This window comes from Babylonia areolata, chromosome 22 (assembly GCF_041734735.1).
Source record: "Babylonia areolata isolate BAREFJ2019XMU chromosome 22, ASM4173473v1, whole genome shotgun sequence".
NCBI lineage: Eukaryota > Metazoa > Mollusca > Gastropoda > Neogastropoda > Buccinidae > Babylonia > Babylonia areolata.
The window spans coordinates 1,484,085-1,504,140 of record NC_134897.1 but is presented as its reverse complement, the minus strand read 5'-3'; the positions used below and the strand labels follow the sequence as shown (position 1 = coordinate 1,504,140).

The 20,056-nt window shown below is 43.5% G+C and overlaps 3 protein-coding genes across 4 annotated transcripts in view; all 3 read left to right on the top strand.

Annotated features, from left to right (window-relative positions):
* LOC143297204 (carbohydrate sulfotransferase 9-like) overlaps positions 1–13,744 on the top strand; it is a 37,627-nt gene extending 23,883 nt beyond the window's left edge. The window contains exons 4-5 of one of the 2 annotated variants that reach the window (XM_076609411.1): positions 1,691–2,837; positions 3,124–3,253. In XM_076609411.1, coding sequence (XP_076465526.1) covers positions 1,691–2,837; positions 3,124–3,149 — 1,173 coding nt within the window. In that variant the 3' untranslated portion in view covers positions 3,150–3,253. Of the gene's footprint in view, positions 1–1,690; positions 2,838–3,123; positions 3,254–10,384 lie in introns of those variants that run through there. The other variant, XM_076609412.1, reaches the window with a different exon arrangement.
* LOC143297302 (carbohydrate sulfotransferase 12-like) lies at positions 567–1,494 on the top strand. Its single transcript, XM_076609576.1, has one exon. The coding sequence runs from the start codon at positions 567–569 to the stop codon at positions 1,434–1,436; it is 870 nt and encodes a 289-aa protein (XP_076465691.1). The 3' UTR covers positions 1,437–1,494.
* On the top strand, positions 3,244–4,812 carry LOC143297205 (carbohydrate sulfotransferase 8-like). Its single transcript, XM_076609414.1, has one exon. It carries the CDS (start codon positions 3,244–3,246, stop codon positions 4,276–4,278), a length of 1,035 nt encoding a protein of 344 aa, XP_076465529.1. The 3' UTR covers positions 4,279–4,812.
* Positions 13,745–20,056: the final 6,312 nt, after the last annotated feature.

Sequence of the window (20,056 nt, the reverse complement as noted above, 5' to 3'; positions counted from 1 at the left end):
TGACATTAATCCTGAATAATACTTTTCAGTTTTGGCAAGAATAATATCCGTTTCTTTTGACTGTGCACATGAGTGCTTTTTCAAGCAGTCCTTAGCTTTTTTCTGGTAGTGTATACAATGAACGTGTTTGATGAGTGCGATTTACATTTCCCTCATCCAAACACACACACACACACACACACACACACATATACACTCTCTCTCTCTCTCTCTCTCTCTCTCTCTCTCTCTCACTCACTTACCAATCCAGTTACTTACAGACTTACACGAACCCCATTATTTTACTTGCATCTTTTGTCTACAGATAATAGTGTTGATCACGCCAGGTAAACCGCCAGGACTCTCCTACACACAGATCTCCCACAGATTCCAGCACCGACAGAACATTTTACGACAAGCCTGCAGACGGTACAGCAAGCCAGAGATGTTCCACAAGATCAAAAGAACGTTTCGAAAGATGACTGGATGCCTATTGGCCAGTAAGGAATGTGAGCGTGCATTCCTGTCCAATCCAGAAGACGGGGTCTACCACGTGGAAAGACGTCATTCGTGAAGCCAGGAAACGGATGAGAAAGCTGGGCATCCACAGGGAGATAAACCAGTCTGAGGAGACAGAGGATGTCAGTTTTCTATTTGTTCGTGAACCGTACTCCCGTCTCCTATCGGCATACGTGGACAAACTGTTCTCTCCCGACACGGTGCTCTGGCGGGCAACAGGACGATACATCATCCAGAACTTCCGTTCCAACCCCAGTGAACCCAGTCTCCGATGTGGGCATGACGTCACGTTTCCAGAATACGTCCGTTACGTCATCCACTCTCAGAAAACGTTACAGCATCGTGACGGGCATTTCGTCCCCACCCATGACCACTGTGACGTGTGCAACGTCAGCTACAACTACATTGGTCACTTGGAAACCCTTCGGGAAGACATGGCCTTTCTGCTCAACGTCACCCAACTGCCAGGAATCCATGGCCCAAAGAGTTTTGACAGTCACACTATCGCTGTCAACGCAGATTGGGTACTGCGAAGAATGAAGGAGAAAATCAGGACATGCATGACAATGTATGAGGCGTGTCTGCGCCTGTGGAAGAAATGGCACATCCGGGGCATCATCAGCAAGACAGAGCCCCTTCCAGTGACAGCGGAAGAGGCCGAGACCATCTCCTTGGAGGACTTTGTCCACCTGGCCATCCAAACTCTGAATAGATCAGGCAGGAAAGAGGACAGGAGACGTCAGAAAACAGAAGCACTGACAGAAGCCTTTGCGTCCATCCCTTATGAAGAGAGACTCCAAGTTGAAGACATGCTGACCCTGGATTTTGCTCTGTTTGGTTTTGAGGCCACACCAGAATCTGTGTTTCCATCTGTGCCAGCACAACGGCACGATAACTACAGTTATTTTGATTTAAGCCAGGCTTACAACGGTATGTGATAGGTCGCTGATGTGAGGGAGATCTTAAAAATGGGATTCAGACTCTTATGAGTCCTCATGAGATTGAAAGCAATGGCTTTGTGAAGTTGTAAAATGGGCATGGGTTTTCTAGGATGTGTGCACGTGTTTGGGGTGGGGTGGGGTGGCAGAGGGAGTTACACACACACACACACACACACACACAATTAACATTGCATGAACACACAATCCAACATGTGCGACATCTCTGAAGGATTCACATATGTTGTCCCCAGGTGTTGCTGCTGACCACACCAGATGAACCGCCACCACTCTCCCACACACAGATCTCCCACAGATTCCAACGCCGACTGAACATTTTGCGACATGCTTGCAGACGGTACAGCAAGTCGAAGATGTTCCACCAGATCACAGCCAGACCTCGAGAAGTGACTGTGGAAGCTCACTGGCCAGTAATGAACGTGAGCATGAAGTACTGTCCAATCATGAAGACGGGATCCACCACGTGGAGACGTGTCATCAGTGACGTCAGGAAACGGCTGAAAACGTTGGGTATCACGCAGAAACACCCCCATTCTGATAAGGAACACAACCAATCTGAGGAGACAGAGGATGTCAGATTTCTGTTTGTTCGTGAACCGTACTCCCGTCTCCTATCAGCATACGTGGACAAACTGTTCTCTCCCAACACGATGTACTGGCGGGCAACAGGACAATACATCATCCAGAACTTCCGTTCCAACCCCAGTGAACCCAGTCTCCGATGTGGGCATGACGTCACGTTTCCAGAATTCGTCCGTTACGTCATCCACTCTCAGAAAACGTTACAGCATCGTGACGGGCATTTCGTCCCCTCCCATGACCACTGTGACGTGTGCAACGTCAGCTACAACTACATCGGTCACTTGGAAACCCTTGGGGAAGACATGGCCTTTCTGCTCAACGTCACCCAACTGCCAGGAATCCATGGCCCACAGAGCTTTGACGGTCTCACTATCGCTGGCAATGCAGGTTGGGTACTGCGAAGAATGAAGGAGAAAATCAGGACATGCATGACAATGTATGAGGCGTGTCTGCGCCTGTGGAAGAAATGGCACATCCGGGGCATCATCAGCAAGACAGAGCCCCTTCCAGTGACAGCGGAAGAGGCCGAGACCATCTCCTTGGAGGACTTTGTCCACCTGGCCATCCAAGCTCTGAATAGATCAGGCAGGAAAGAGGACAGGAGACGTCAGAAAACAGAAGCACTGACAGAAGCCTTTGCGTCCATCCCTTATGAAGAGAGACTCCAAGTTGAAGACATGCTGACCCTGGATTTTGCTCTGTTTGGTTTTGAGGCCACACCAGAATCTGTGTTTCCATCTGTGCCAGCACAACGGCACGATAACTACAGTTATTTTGATTTAAGCCAGGCTTACAACGGTATGTGATAGGTCGCTGATGTGAGGGAGATCTTAACAATGGGATTCAGACTCTTATGAGTCCTCATGAGATTGAAAGCAATGGCTTTGTGAAGTTGTAAAATGGGCATGGATTTTCTATGATGTGTGCACGTGTTTCGGGTGGGGTGGGGTGGCAGAGGGGGTCACACACACACGCACACACACACACACACACACACACACACACACACACACAATTAACATTGCATGAACACACAGTCCAACATGTGCGACAGCTCTGAAGGATTCACATATGTTGTCCCCAGGTGTTGCTGCTGACCACACCAGATAAACCGCCACCACTCTCCCACACACAGATCTCCCACAGATTCCAACGTCGACTGAAAATTTTGCAACATGCTTGCAGACGGTACAGCAAGTCGAAGATGTTCCACCAGATCACAGCCACACCTCGAGAAGTGACTGTGGAAGCTCACTGGCCAGTAATGAACGTGAGCATGAAGTACTGTCCAATCATGAAGACGGGATCCACCACGTGGAGACGTGTCATCAGTGACGTCAGGGAACGGCTGAAAACGTTGGGTATCACGCAGAAACACCCCCATTCTGATAAGGAACACAACCAATCTGAGGAGACAGAGGATGTCAGATTTCTGTTTGTTCGTGAACCGTACTCCCGTCTCCTATCGGCATACGTGGACAAACTGTTCTCTCCCAACACGATGTATTGGGGGAGAACAGGACAATACATCATCCGGAACTTCCGTTCCAACCCCAGTGAGCCCAGTCTCCGATGTGGGCATGACGTCACGTTTCCAGAATTCGTCCGTTACGTCATCCACTCTCAGAAAACGTTACAGCATCGTGACGGGCATTTCGTCCCCTCCCATGACCACTGTGACGTGTGCAACGTCACCTACAACTACATCGGTCACTTGGAAACCCTTGGGGAAGACATGGCCTTTCTGCTCAACGTCACCCAACTACCAGGAGTCCATGGCCCACAGAGCTATGACAGTCTCACTATTGCTAGCAACACAGGTTGGGTACTGCGAAGAATGAAGGAGAAAATCAGGACATGCATGACAATGTATGAGGCGTGTCTGCGCCTGTGGAAGAAATGGCACATCCGGGGCATCATCAGCAAGACAGAGCCCCTTCCAGTGACAGCGGAAGAGGCCGAGACCATCTCCTTGGAGGACTTTGTCCACCTGGCCATCCAAGCTCTGAATAGATCAGGCAGCAAAGAGGACAGGAGACGTCAGAAAACAGAAGCACTGACAGAAGCCTTTGCATCCATCCCTTATGAAGAGAGACTCCAAGTTGAAGACATGCTGACCCTGGATTTTGCTCTGTTTGGTTTTGAGGCCACACCAGAATCTGTGTTTCCATCTGTGCCAGCACAACGGCACGATAACTACAGTTATTTTGATTTAAGCCAGGCTTACAACGGTATGTGATAGGTCGCTGATGTGAGGGAGATCTTAACAATGGGATTCAGACTCTTATGAGTCCTCATGAGATTGAAAGCAATGGCTTTGTGAAGTTGTGAAATGGGCATGGATTTTCTATGATGTGTGCACGTGTTTCGGGTGGGGTGGGGTGGCAGAGGGTGTCACACACACACGCACACACACACACACACACACACACATATATATATATATATAAAGAGAGGGAGCACATAAGTGAAGTATGAATGGTGTGTGTGGATGACTTGCCATAGGGTATAACAGTTCACTGCCAATGCCCAGATATCTGAGGAGTCCATAGGGGACGGAAGTGCAGTGATAGCAGCATACACCTGGCCCTCTCCGCACACAGTGTTCACATCACCCACATTTCCTGTCTTTGAAGTATTTCCTGTTTACCTATCCCGTTTTAACTTTTGCAAACTGATTTTCAAATGATGGAAGGGTTGTTTAGGTTTACCTGCACTTGTTTTCCACACTATCATGATCTCTCTCTCTCTCTCTCTCTCTCTCTATATATATATATATATATATATACACACACATGTGAGTGTGTGCGTGTGTGTGTGTGTGTGTGTGTACACAGACAGAGAGAGAGAGAATAATTGTTATGAGAACACATCAACCCTGTCCCTACCTTTCCCAAATTGTCCTGTCGTATGTGGTGACAAATCACAGAATGGAAAGGCAGTTCCTGCTTTCAATTCATACGGAAAGACAGATCTACAGTCCTGTCTGTCTATGCAAACACATTCATTAAGACACTGTGCTGTCTGAATTTGAATTTGTAAATCATGATTATTGTGGCGTGGTTGCTGTATATGGGGATTGTGGCTTAAAGCAACAGCCATTTTTCTTTGCATCAGTGCCTTCGTTTTGTTCGTAATTGTTCTGTGACTGCTGCATTTATCCAAAATAACGGACTGATTCTGTATCACACTGCAACACGTGCATGATTTTTTCTCTCCTCATCTTGGGATGTTTTTAGGTCAGAGTTGTGTCATTTATTGCCTTCGTAAAGGGACCATTTGTTTGTTTACAACAATGCTGCAATTCAAAAACCATACAAAAATAAAGTCCAGAGTTAGAGACAGAATCAATGACAGATCATTTCAGTTTCACCAAAGCACACACACGCACACACTCACATTTTTCTTACGCCATACCCTTTGCAAATGTGTGTGTGTGTGCATGTGTGTGTGTGTGTGTGTGTGTTGTGAGTAATATTTATGCATGTATTTTGGTGTTTGCATGTATTGACATAATTCGAAAATTCCTGTTGTAATGTTATAGATAGTGTATAGGGTATTTGAAATGTTTATTAGAAGGAAAGTTGCACAACGGTTAAGACGCTCAGTATAGTGTCCGTGAGGGAAAGTTGCACAACGGTTAAGACGCTCAGTATAGTGTCCGTGAGGGAAGGTTGTACAACAGTTAAGACGCTGCGTAATATTTATGCATGTATTTATGTATTTGCATGTATTGACATAATTCGAAAATTCCTGTTGTAATGTTATAGATGTTGTATCGCGTATTTGAAGTTTTCGTTAGAAGGAAGGTTGCACAAAGGTTAAGACGCACAGTATAGTGTCTGTGAGGGAAGGTTGCACAACGGTTAAGACGCTCAGTACAGTGTCTGTGAGGGCAGTTGAAATGGCTGTTGGATGTTGTTTTTTTTGACGAAGCAGCCACCTCGAAAAAATAAAGAAAATAAAGAAAGTGGACAATTGTGAGTACTGGTTTACTTTCTCTTTTTTTCTGTCTTTCTTTCTTTCTTTCGATTGACGTTAAATGGCCCTTATCACCCATTATTTTCCCGTGTTGCGCATTGGTAACCAAATCTAACTCCCCTCCCATCTCCCTGCTGCCCCTGTCTGTCTGTATCTCTCTCTGTCTCTCTCTCTCTGACAACAGAACAGTTAAAGAAAACAAGAGTATGAAGACAGTTAGTAGTAGTCTTCAGTTTAACGTCTTCCACTTTAAGTGATAGACGGGGAAAAAAAAGAGGGTGTGTGTGTTGGGGGAAGGGGGGGAGGGCGTGGGGGGTTGAGGGCGGGGCGTGGTGGTGGGAACGGTATTGGGCAGAAGGTGAAGAATGGTGTGTGCATGTGTGTGTGTGGTGGAGAAAGATACAGAGCACTGGAAAAAATAAAACATTAAAAGGGGAGACATAGGCACAATATAGAAGGAAACGCAAACATCAAACAACTGTAACAAATATAACAAATGTCCAATTGGACTATGCAGCAAACCTTCTGCAATAGCAGATAACATCTTGAAATTGTCAAAAATACATTCAAAAGAATTTTTTTCCGAGAAGTTTGGTAAAAACGATTTCAGACTCTGACATTCAAAGAGTATGCGTTTTCTAGAAATTGATTCTCCACATATGCATTTAACATCTCTGCTGAACTTTGTTATAAAAGCGTTCAGCTTTATCCTGTTTGATAATGCCTGAATTTGCCTTAATCTGAATTAATTACTGAATGTATTTGATTGATAGAGTCCGGTTGTTGAATATTATTTATACTTTTATTTAAAACTTTGCCATTTTGCTGGTATACTTCCCTAACTTTACTCCATGATGCTTTTTCCAGTAAGCGGTACCCCTCTTGTACAGACAAAGGTACGTAAAGGTCTGTGGTTCCCTGTTGGTGTTTTGCACTTTTCTTGCAGCCCTGTCAGCGCATTCATTATATAGGAGACCAAGGTGAGAAGGAACCCAACAAAAAGTTATATTTATCAAAAGACGTGATCCTAGTGCAATACGCAGATGATATATGCATGTGGATGAATGTAACTATGAAAAGAAATACATCAAAAAGGGCATTAAACTATATTTTTAAAAAACATACCAAGAGAAATAGATAAATTAAATAAGTATATTGTCGACAATGGTCTTACATGATCAGCTTTTTAACAATGGTAATGATCCAGAAGAGTTACCAACATTTAAAATTGAAAATGAGCCCTTTCAGTACAGAGATATAATATTTTTTTTAGGCTTAATGCTTACTTCAAAACTAGCTTGCCCATATTGAATATATAATAACAAAAGCAAGAAAATGTTTAACCTTGCTCAAAGTTATAAGTAAACAGTACTGGGGACAAGATACAACGATATTGAAACATTTATCACCATCACTTATTCGATCCAAACTATCGTATGGACAAGAAGTCTTTTTCAATGCTCCAAAGTATTTGTTAAAGAAACTTCAAAGTACTGACTGTAAGGCATATAGACTTGCCCTTGGCGTACCTCTCCACGCATCAACCCTCGGAACGTAAAAAAAGGGAGAATTACCATTGGATGAATACCGAAACCTGGCATGTGCTTGATACGTATTTAGAAGCTCAACAACTGAAAATTTTACATCGGAGGAAGTAAGAATTACATCTGAAAACAACTTCCCAAAAAGAGCTAAAACGATTATCTTATCTAACACCAGTTGGCACGTTTGTGTCAAACCTTTTCCAAAAGTCCGAAATTAATCCAGATAATGTAGACACGCAGAAAACAGTAAGTACATGCCCCATTTGGGAGATGAGTAAAGCACAGTTTGATATCAATCATACTGACATTGAAAAAGAAAAAAAGAAAATCCAAATATCATAGCAGCAGAAGTCCGATTACACCTTCGGACTGAACGATCATACCATATTGGTAAAGATCGGTCAATATTCACAGCTGAACTTATCGCTGTTCTTATGGCTTTAAATTATATTCTTGATCTTCCAGTTTGCCTTCCACATGTTTTATTTTGTGTTGATTCAAAATATGTATTATACGCTTTAAACTCAACAAATTGTAAGATCAAGTCCAAAATAATAAAAATAAGTGACATTGTACATCTTTTGAATTTGAGAGGAAGACAGTTATTCCATTTGTGAAGTGTTTAAAAACGCGTCAAGCCAATAACTGAATGAAACCTGAAAACAGTCATGGAACTCTCTCTCCCTCTCTCTCTCTATGGATATATATAAATATATATATATATATATATGGGTGTGGATAGATAGATAGATAGATAGAGTACCCTTTAATAGCCTACTGAGAAGCATAAAACTTCCTTCGGGTCCAGTTACTCGTTCATGTTGCAGTTTCCTCAAGGAGGCGATTCTGCATTCAGTCAAATTCATGTACGTCACAATGCATCAGCCAGGCAGATGCTTACACAACAGCATAACCTAATGCACTAAGTCAGGCCTTGAGTCCATGAATATGTATTTGTGTACCTATTGCAGTGAATTTCTTTGACAGAAATTTGCCAGAGGACAACACTTATATTGTCATGGATACTTTTTCAGCGCGCCAAGCGCGTGCTGCCCACGGGACCACGATATTCGTCTGATCTGAATGACTAGACACTCAGCTGATTTTTCAATCAAACTTGGACAAAAGGGCGACACGATGTATCAAACTCTGAACCTCACGGACAGTTTTGGTAGATAAGCGTCTTAACCATTCTCACACCTTCCTGCCTCGTTCAAGTCCTGCCTTGTAGCAGAGTTCAGCGACATATTGGTTGTCTCCATTCACATCACGTTGTTGCGGGCATGGTTTTGATATCCTGAAGACGTGTTTCAGTGCTTTACCGGCATTCTCAGCATTCCTGGTGTGGCTGAAGCTTCCCCCTTCAGCCCTCCAACCCCCACCTCCACTTGTTTTTCCAGAGTTCATTCATTCTGGGCCAGCCAGGAATGACCCCGACCCCTACCCTCCACCCCCCCTTCCATCCACCCCCACCCCCCACCCCACCCCCAATGTTTGTTGCGGCAAGTCCAGATCTAAACTCCCCCCCCCCTTCTCCCACACGCCTCCTTCCCCTGTTGTAAGCCCCCCACCCCACATTCCACGGGTTAAATCAAGCCATTGAGACATGAAGGCAGTTCTGAGCTAGCGTTTACTCCATCTTCCTCTCCATTATAACTTAATGGAAGCAAACTTTGGGCTGGCCTAGAATAAATTCCATCTCTGTTAGGGGTGGTGATAAAATCCAACTATGGGGGTGAGGAAGGGGGTGGAGGCAGTTGTGTTTAGCTGCAGTTTACCCCTGGGGCTCATTCCAGGAGAGTGCAAACAGACCCACTGACCTAAAACAAGAAGGATAGCTCATTGGCCTGCAAAACTGAAGCCAACTGGACGCCATACTGTGACTCGTATCCGGCTGTCTGTCCGTTGAGAAGTCGTCTGTTAAGTGGTGGTAGTTTCTGAACTGTAAGCGTGTATTTTCGATAAAATCGTATCATGCTTGCCCCCACGACATGCCAAATGTTGTCTCTTGACTGATATCTGCCATTGGTGTATTTACCAAAGTTATTACAGGAAAACAGAGGAGTGACACGTTGCGCAAACTTGCTGTGGAGGGACGCACAGGAATGTCAGCTTAACTAACGCTGCAAGCAAATTAAAGCATCCTGTGAAGCAGTCATCATAGCCAGCTGAGCACTCGGCTACATATATGAAGTTTTTGCTTCGTGCTGTACTGACGCAAGTAGCAAAATGGCTGAATGAACACTTCCGCTGGCTTCAGTTAGCAAAGGGGCTTTAAGAAGGTGCACACTATCTGCCTATTAAAAGATCGGTGAAATAGACCTCAGTTTTGAAATGGGCTGGCCAGATTTGACACGAGCAATGGCAAAGATAAGTTGTAGCCTCTGAGGCTGACTGCAATAAAACATCAAAAACAAGATGGTCATCCATGTCAGCTTGGAACTGGTCTCTGTTTGATGTATTCTTGAAGACACTCACCAAGTTGAGAATGTTAATGGAATGAAAGATTCAAAGTATTTGTTTGTTTGTTTGTTTTTTTAATAATTCTAATACGACCAAAAGAAAAATACTAACTTTGTCCCAAATTGCTGATCGAAAACTAGATACGAAAATGGGAGGTCACACGCGCATGCACACACACACACACACGCACGTGCGCGCATGCACGCATGCATGCACACACACACACACACACATACAAGCATATATACACGCATGTATACATACACAAGCACTCACTCACTCACTCACTCACTCAATGTCATTCACAATCCGACATGTGCGACATCTCTGAAGGATTCACATATATGTTGTCCCCAGGTGTTGCTGCTGACCACACCAGATAAACCGCCGCCACTCTCCCACACACAGATCTCCCACAGATTCCAACGTCGACTGAAAATTTTGCAACATGCTTGCAGACGGTACAGCAAGTCGAAGATGTTCCACCAGATCACAGCCACACCTCGAGAAGTGACTGTGGAAGCTCACTGGCCGGTCATGAACGTGAGCATGAAGTACTGTCCAATCATGAAGACGGGATCCACCACGTGGAGACGTGTCATCAATGACGTCAGGGAACGGCTGAAAACGTTGGGTATCACGCAGAAACACCCCCATTCTGATAAGGAACACAACCAATCTGAGGAGACAGAGGATGTCAGATTTCTGTTTGTTCGTGAACCGTACTCCCGTCTCCTATCAGCATACGTGGACAAACTGTTCTCTCCCAACACGATGTACTGGGGGAGAACAGGACGATACATCATCCAGAACTTCCGTTCCAACCCCAGTGAACCCAGTCTCCGATGTGGGCATGACGTCACGTTTCCAGAATTCGTCCGTTACGTCATCCACTCTCAGAAAACGTTACAGCATCGTGACGGGCATTTCGTCCCCACCCATGACCACTGTGACGTGTGCAACGTCAGCTACAACTACATCGGTCACTTGGAAACCCTTGGGGAAGACATGGCCTTTCTGCTCAACGTCACCCAACTACCAGGAATCCATGGCCCACAGAGCTTTGACGGTCACACTATCGCTGACAATGCAGGTTGGGTACTGCGAAGAATGAAGGAGAAAATCAGGACATGCATGACAATGTATGAGGCGTGTCTGCGCCTGTGGAAGAAATGGCACATCCGGGGCATCATCAGCAAGACAGAGCCCCTTCCAGTGACAGCGGAAGAGGCCGAGACCATCTCCTTGGAGGACTTTGTCCACCTGGCCATCCAAGCTCTGAATAGATCAGGCAGCAAAGAGGACAGGAGACGTCAGAAAACAGAAGCACTGACAGAAGCCTTTGCGTCCATCCCTTATGAAGAGAGACTCCAAGTTGAAGACATGCTGACCCTGGATTTTGCCCTGTTTGGTTTTGAGGCCACACCAGAATCTGTGTTTCCATCTGTGCCAGCACAACGGCACCATAACTACAGTTATTTTGATTTAAGCCAGGCTTACAACGGTATGTGATAGGTCGCTGATGTGAGGGAGATCTTAACAATGGGATTCAGACTCTTATGAGTCCTCATGAGATTGAAAGCAATGGCTTTGTGAAGTTGTAAAATGGGCATGGATTTTCTATGATGTGTGCACGTGTTTGGGGTGGGGTGGGGTGGCAGAGGGGGTCACACACACACACACGCACACACACACACACACACACACACACACATATATATATATATATATATATATATATATATATACATGCATGTGTGACCAAGTGCTATGCTTGCTCCAATACTTGCCTCACGCACAAGCTGTATTAGCAGACAACAGTTTTCGCAACTAACCCACAAGCAGAATGTGTGACGTCACTCCACTTACATCAGTTTGTCCTCTTCACCAGACAACCTACTCATGGCTCAACCAGTGTTGCATTGCGGTACGTCATTGGCTGAGCTGGAATCTGTGTTTCTGCTTCACTGTATTTAATTAATAGATCTTTTGTCAGATCAGTAAACTACAAGTATTATATACTGGCAGAATTGTCGCAATTCCATCTTTAAATCTATTCCATTTATGTTTGCCTACGTTAGACTGATTTAACGCAGTTTGTAATTTTCAGTGACGAGCTCGTTAAAACTGACCCTGTTCAGGTGAATTAAATTAAGATTATAAATTTATCTTAAGTAACCAACACTTCATTTTATACTCATTATAAAAAAATAGGTGTTGAGCTCTTTCTTTTGCAACTTATCCAACGTAAATCGGTTCAGGGATCATTTAGAAATCTGTCACTGAACACCTTGTCAGAAACACAGTTGTCGTCGGATTTGGCCTCATTAGTGCCGATCTGCTTTGCAGCACACGTGACTGTCTTTGTAGTCCGCTTAACCTGCATAAATTGGCACAGTGAGTGATGAGTGGTCATTTCATACCTGGTCAGTCATCTGACCAGAGCTTCTCTCTCTCTCTCTCTCTCTCTCTCTTGCTGCGTTGCATGCAGTGTGAGTGTGTGTCATGTGTGTTCTCACAACAGCTGATGTCTCGCTACGTATCGCTGTGAGTACTTGTGTGTAGAAATGTGCTGATGATTTGTAAATTGTATTCTTCGACACAGTACTTGTGTTCATATGAGTATGTTCAGTTATTGCTTTGTTCAGTTAATTCTTTGTTCAGTTATTGCTTTGAAATGTAGTCACAGCACGGCTATGACTGATACAGAAAATCGCCATGTCGTCATATGCTCGTAGCAGTAGTCCATTTGAATCTCCTTAACGTCACAGTCAATGACGTCTCTGGACACAGATAGTTTGTTCCAGAATGTTCTAGTGAGTGCATAAAGTTCATTCACCACTTAATGGTTAAGTCATGATGGTTCTTCACTTACTATCTGGTCTATCAGTTTGCCAGTATAATATCAAAGCCACTGATTCTATTATCTTGTTTATCATTCAGGTATTATCTTACATGCTGATATCAGTTGTACTGCTACAGTGTGCTCAGTACTCTAATAGGTGTGTAGTATTCTGTTGAGGTGATTACAAGATAGTGTTTGATTAATATCAGTTATTGGTTAAAACCACCTGATATGTATCAGTCTGTTAATTGTAATCTAGTTGTCATGCTCTCTCCTATACGGCTTACTTCAGTATAGTGCAACATGATGAACTGATTCATTTGAGTCACTTTGACACAGTATAAGTTTTACCTAATCTATACTGTCAGTGTACTTTCACTAAATCAGCATAGCTTCAATCACTTTAACTGCACTATTTAAATGTATTAGGAATGTCATTTGATGTCACTGTTTGGTCTTCACACATATGCATTACGAAGTGGTTGTCTTTCCATGTAATATGTATACATGTGCTTTATTATTCACTTGTGCCGACATGTTGTGCTAATGACATTTGTTTATGTCATTCCAGGCACTGTCTTATCCATTACTTGTCTTCTTCTTAGTCTTCTCTTTTTATATCTTCTGTTCTTCTCCTTTAGTTTTTCTTTTCTTTTCTTATGTTCTTATAACTACTGTAAATAAAACAATAGAAAACCCCATTTGTGACTGTCCTATATATGTTCCTGGCCTGTGCATGGGAATTCTTCTCAATATCCTTTAATACATTCAATCATCATTTAGTTTAGTTCTTTTGTACCGTCCGTACCCTTGAATAACCACTCGGTACACAGCTACACATATAAAGAGAGAGAGAGCACTAAAGCGAAGTATGAATTAGTCTGTCAGGAAAAATGGTCCACCTTTCACCGCCCCCCCCCCCCCCCCCCCCCCACCCCCGCCCCCCTAATAAATTTTTCATATGTATTTAGAGTGTATAGATCACGAAAAATCATGTTAACATAAAAAAAATCTTGGGACTCACTGTCCCTTCTGGCTTAATTTTGAAGGGTACCCATTTCAGGTGCCGCGGCTGCTTTTCGTCGGTCCGAAACCTTCCATAAATTTGGTGATCACCTGTGTCATTGTTATTTGAGCTACGAGAATTTCCTTTATGTTTTTGTTGACAGTAATGCCTTCTGCACCATATGCAATAATCAGAACGACAATATATGCAATAACGTGACCGCAGTTAAGCTACGTGTGTACCCACCGTCTGTCACACGTTGCGAACTGTGAATTTGCCTAAATGTTTGCAATAAACTGTCTCTCTAGAAAACTGTGCAACTTATTAGAAACAAAGTACACCACAGTTTCAAAGAACAGTCTCTTGTGATTCTTTTGAGCTAAGCCACATCACCATGGGCCTATTCTGCTGTCCTCTGCCGCCGGTTTATCTCCCCTACCCCCTATTTGGCTTCAACGCCAATTTAATTCTTTACATGTCGAATAAACGTTCTGACATTATTACCATTAACCCGGCAAAGAAGACGACATTGGACTACTACCCTGTGATCCATCACCCAGTCATCGAGTACAAGACAGTCCAGGAGATAGGTATTGGACAAGAGTACGTTATCACTACGTTTGATCTTGGGGTTTGTATGAAAGCCTACCCGATTGTCTGGAACCAACCTGACCAGTACAAGAAGCATATCATTCTGATTGGTACATTCCACCTTGCCTGTGCATACCTCAAGATGCTTGGGAAAAAGCTGGATGGTTTTGGTTTCGGAGATATCCTTCTGGAGGCAGGCCTGATCTCTTCTGGTTCTCTGCAAGGGGTGCCGTCTGGCAAACATTATGAACGAGCATTGTTCTGCCATAAGACAATGCTTGAGAGTCTAGAACGCTCGTGGTGGAAAGATATCTTGAAATCAGAGATGAAGACACGTCATTTCCGACACTGTCAGAAGACAGCATGATCAAACTCCAGACAGCCTCATGTTTCTTCTCAAAAGAGACGTTGACTGAGCTTCAGCAAGATGAAGCTATCGCCAGTTTTATGGTAGAGTATGAACAGTTCAGAGATAGAGTCAGAGAAGGAGCCTTTGGACCAACTGCACACTTTTGGTTGTCGTACATCGATCATGTATGGCTTGTCCTTGTGCTCCTTGAGGCTGTCAAAATCGACTTCCTGCTCTATGCACAAACGATGTCCCATACCTGACCTTCTTCTCAGTCTTCTTGGCAAACATTGACTTGTCACATCCTGGAGCCAAGGAGATGCTGCAGAGAGATGCTTTCAGCGTGGCAAGGTCCTTCATTCCTGGCAATCGCTGTGCAGTGGACAAGACCATGGAAGAAACGTTCATGAAGCACGCCAAAATCCAAGGAGAAGCTGGCAGAGGTGGCACTGGTCTCACGGGACTGCTGTCCAACCAGGAGGCCTACCACAGATCGGTCAGGACAACCCATGAGAGGTCAAAGTATCTTCATGTAACTCTCAACATGGTTGGCATGGCACAAGGTGATGAAGTTGGCAGTAGACATTGTGACTTGTGTCCTTCTGAGAGACTGAAGAGCGAAAGCAACGTCATGAAGAATCAGGATGTAATCAAAAGTTTCATCCAAAAAAAAAAAAAAAAAAGTTTCATCAACCCTTTCTGCGAGGAAGCCTCGGTCAGACTCATCGCCTTGTCATCTGGAGCATCTGTTCCAGCTGGCATTCAGCATGATGTGTTGAGGGTAGAAAAAAAACTGGTAAAGCCGCGAAGGAGGCGTTCATCACGCAGAGACTGATGGCAAATGACCATTTCTTTGAACCAGTCAAGCGGCTAAACGTGAAAACGATGGCATCGATTAACAAAACCGTCGACATGAAGACTACCAAGAAGAAGGTTGTGGAATACAAACAACAAGGGAACATTGCCTTTCAACTCCTTCTGAAGGCACAGGAAGCAGGCGTTCAACTCGATCTGAAACAGTTGATGACATACCAACTTAGTCCTGTACCTTACAGTATTGCCACTGCTGACAATTTCCTTGCCAAGACCGAAAAAGCAAAAGGGTTCAACTACCTCACCAAAGATATGGAAGATGCCGCTGTACCTCCCCATGATGAGATGCTGGTTGTGATTGATGGCAATGCAGTGTTTCACTGCTTGCAACAGCTTCCTTCCAATTTCATGGAGATCAGCCAGAAGAAATTTGACATGCTGCCAAAGGGAACGGACGTGGTGTTTAGTACAGACATGTACAAAACGTACTCAATCAAAGCGATGGAAAGGAAAAGGAGAGGCACTGGCGATAAGATCATCGTGAAAGGAGAAAGCACCAAGCGTCCTGCAGACTGGAAGACGTTTCTGTCAAACGACGAAAATGAGAAGCAGCTCACCCAAGTATTACTCGACGTTTGGAGCAAAGATGAGAATGCGCCAAAATTCAAGGACAGAAAAGTCATGCTGATATGTGAGGGAGAAGCCTTCCTGCTTGAATCGGCAGATGAGCTGAAGACAACAAGGATGCCAATCGCAACGCTCAAATCCACACAAGAAGAGATGGATTCTAGAATTGCCCTCTACTGTGCGTTACACTGAACGGAATGGCTATAGGTTCGTCCGCGTCAAGAGTCCCTACTCGGACATGTTCTTCATTCTCCTGCACTTCGCTCTGCAGCTGAAGGATGTGGTGAGTCTGCTCGACACAGGAAGGGGGCACAAACAGCGGCTCATCAACGTCACTGACATCGCAAAAGCATACAGGCAACAGCACTGCACCGCCTTCCTGGCTCTTCATGCTTATACCGGCTGCGACACAAGTGCGTTCAAGGGCATTGGGAAAATAAAACCCATCAACGTTCTTCAGCAGAATCCAAGATTTGTGGAAACAATTGCCCGCCTTGGAGATACAAGGGCCATCGCTGAAGAAGTCAAAGCCGATCTTGAGACCTTCACCTGTGTACGGCAGACATTGTTTCACCAGTGTCAATGACTCCGACACCAGCTACTCAAGGAGAGATGTGGAGATGAGCCACTGAACGCAAACAACATTGACATGGCAAGCATGCCTCCGTGCAAACAAACTCTTCAAGAGCACATCAAACGGAGCAACTATCAAGTTGCCATTTGGAAAAGGGCTCTCGAACCCATTTCTGATGTTCCAGCAGCAAGCAATGGACATGGATGGATCGACGTTGATGGCACCTGGGAACCAATGTGGTCCGCAGAAGACGTCATCCTGCCCGCAGATATGGTTGACTTCCTTGTGGACTTTCCAGACTGACGACGAAGAAGAAGCTGTCATATCCTACGTATCATAAGAGTCGCTTTCTACTTATGCCGAGGGAAGCGACTCAGAATGATGAGATAGGGGGTAGGGGAGATAAACCGGTGACAGAGGACAGCACACACACACACACACACACACACACACACATGTGCTCACACTTGGAAAGTGCACATAAACGTTTTTTTCAATAAATAGACCAATATGAATTTGTAAAGAATTAAATTGGCGTTGAAGCCAAATAGGGGGTAGGGGAGATAAACCGGCGGCAGAGGACAGCAGAATAGGCCCATGGTATAGTGTCTGTGAGGGAAGGTTGTACAACGGTTAAGACGCTGAGTAATATTTATGCATGTATTTATGTATTTGCATGTATTGACATAATTCGAAAATTCCTGTTGTAATGTTATAGATGTTGTATAGCGTGTTTGAAGTTTTCGTTAGAAGGAAGGTTGCACAACGGTTAAGACGCTCAGTACAGTGTCTGTGAGGGCAGTTGAATTGGCTGTTGGATGTTGTTTTTTTGACGAAGCCACCAAAAAAATAAAGAAAATAAAGAAAGTGGACAATTGTGAGTACTGGTTTTCTTTCTCTCTCTCTCTCTTTTTTTCTGTCTTTCTTTCTTTCGATTGACGTTAAATGGCCCTTATCACCCATTATTTTCGCGTGTTGCGCATTGGTAACCAAATCTAACTCCCCTCCCATCTCCCTGCTGCCTCTGTCTGTCTGTATCTCTCTCTGTCTCTGTCTCTGTCTCTCTCTGACAACAGAACAGTTAAAGAAAACAAGAGTATGAAGACAGTTAGTAGTAGTCTTCAGTTTAACGTCTTCCACTTTAAGTCAGGCCTTGAGTCCATGAATATGTATTTGTGTACCTATCACAGTGAATTTCTTTGACAGAAATTTGCTATTCGTAATATAGTTACCTAACATGGATCGTCTACTACTGTGTTAATGCTAAAGATGACGATACCAGAACAGAATCAACCCAACTGCGAATATCTCTGCGTTTTGTCTTAGAAGTACGAATTTGATATGTCCCAAGAGTATCTTTTGCAGTCTGAATCAGAATGTTTACGAGCTTATCATTTATGACGTCAATATCATCAGCATCGACTGCGTCATTTGAATCTGTAAGCTCAGCGTTAGACAACTGTTCTTGAAAAGAAGCAGCTTTTTCGTGTTCCCATTTTCGTATTATTTCATTCTGACCTGTTAAATTCGATGCGGCACATTTTTGACTCACTTGTGTAAACAAAGTGAGTCTATGTTTTAACCCGGTGTTCGGTTGTGTGTGTGTGTGTGTGTGTGTGTGTGTGTGTGTGTCCGTGGTAAACTTTAACATTGACATTTTCTCTGCAAATACTTTGTCAGTTGACATCAAATTAGGCATAAAAATAGGAAAAATTCAGTTCTTTCCATTCATCTTGTTTAAAACAATATTGCACCTCTGGGATGGGCACACACACACACACACACACACACACACACACACACACACACACACACACACAAAGCCTAATTATATGCAAACTGCATTTACTGTTATATTTAAATTTTTTTGTATTCTCTAAACTTGGCACTTTGATCTGATATTCTGACCCAACAACAAGAGCAGTCATTTTTATCATTTTTTGTTCAAACAGGAACTTCTTTTGCTAAGCATGGAATTTTTATTTATTTTGCAAACGTTTTGGTGCAGCTAGTACAAAAAGGGAAATTACTCTGTAATTAATGCTATGGGACTTAATTTGCTTTAAACTGATCTTTCTCATCTTAAACATTACATTTTGAAATTATACTCAATACATAAAAAGCTTGGATTTTTTTTTTTTTTTTAAGTGTATCACAAGTGAGTCTTGAAAGCCTTGCCTCTCTTGTTTTTTTGTTTTTTTTATGACACGGTATGACAGCCGTATCAGTGTGATTTTTATGGTTCAATATGTGACATTCAGTAGCCAGAGACAAGATCAACGGGCTGTGTTCGTCAGATAATAAAGAATCAAATCGGGAAATAGTAAAATCTTTTATTTTTGTTTACAAAAAGGGGGATCCAGTCATGTAGTCAACCACAGTACAGCCATTACACACACACACACACACACACACAGAGGGGGGACACACACAACACACACACACACATACGGAGACGGAGATAGACAGATAGATTCAGCCAGACGAACTCGAATTCCAGTGACGTCACACGAGAGAATGACACCATTTTGTGTATGTCGCTTGGAAAGTGACACAAGTGTCCCTGGAATTAAGAAGATCAAAATTTCACCTTGTAAACAGGATTATTGTTGACAACAAATTGTGGAGCGATAGAACCGGATAATGATGCTAGGACAGTAATACGCCATACTGTAGTATTGTGGAACTAATTCAATTGATTTGTTTTTCTCCTCACTGGTGTATTACTTTGCGAAAGGTAAGCTTGGATGAACACAAACAAGAATCAATTTGCTCGATGCTGGCAGTCACCCTTTTGTAGAATGTAGATCACGATCTTATATAATGTAATGTGATGTGATGATAACGCTTACATTTACAAAAGGAGATGACAGGACCTTTCAAAGAAAAAAAAAGGATACTCGCTTATTTCCTTTTAGTGATGAATTTGCTTGGAATTGTTGCTTTCATATGAGGAGCACTTCGCCTATAACTTTCATTAAGAGTTAACTAATTACCAAACAGGCTGATAATATCCAGTCTGGTGGTACTGAACTGGCTGTTGAATCTTTAGATCGTAGATGTAATTATGTCGAGATAATATTCCGCGATTCATTGTGCTTATCTTCCTATCTTTCATTGCAACTGCCCTGCCATTGCTACTTCAAAGGATTTCCAGGACTGTGATGTTTTATATGTAAATCTTTTAAAGAATAACAGTACGTCTGTTGGTATTTGGATGGGAT

Bases quoted from the DNA above. Each gene is read 5' to 3' on its own strand.
- LOC143297302 (XM_076609576.1), top strand. From the start codon at position 567: ATGAGAAAGCTGGGCATCCACAGGGAGATAAACCAGTCTGAGGAGACA.
- LOC143297205 (XM_076609414.1), top strand. From the start codon at position 3,244: ATGTTCCACCAGATCACAGCCACACCTCGAGAAGTGACTGTGGAAGCT.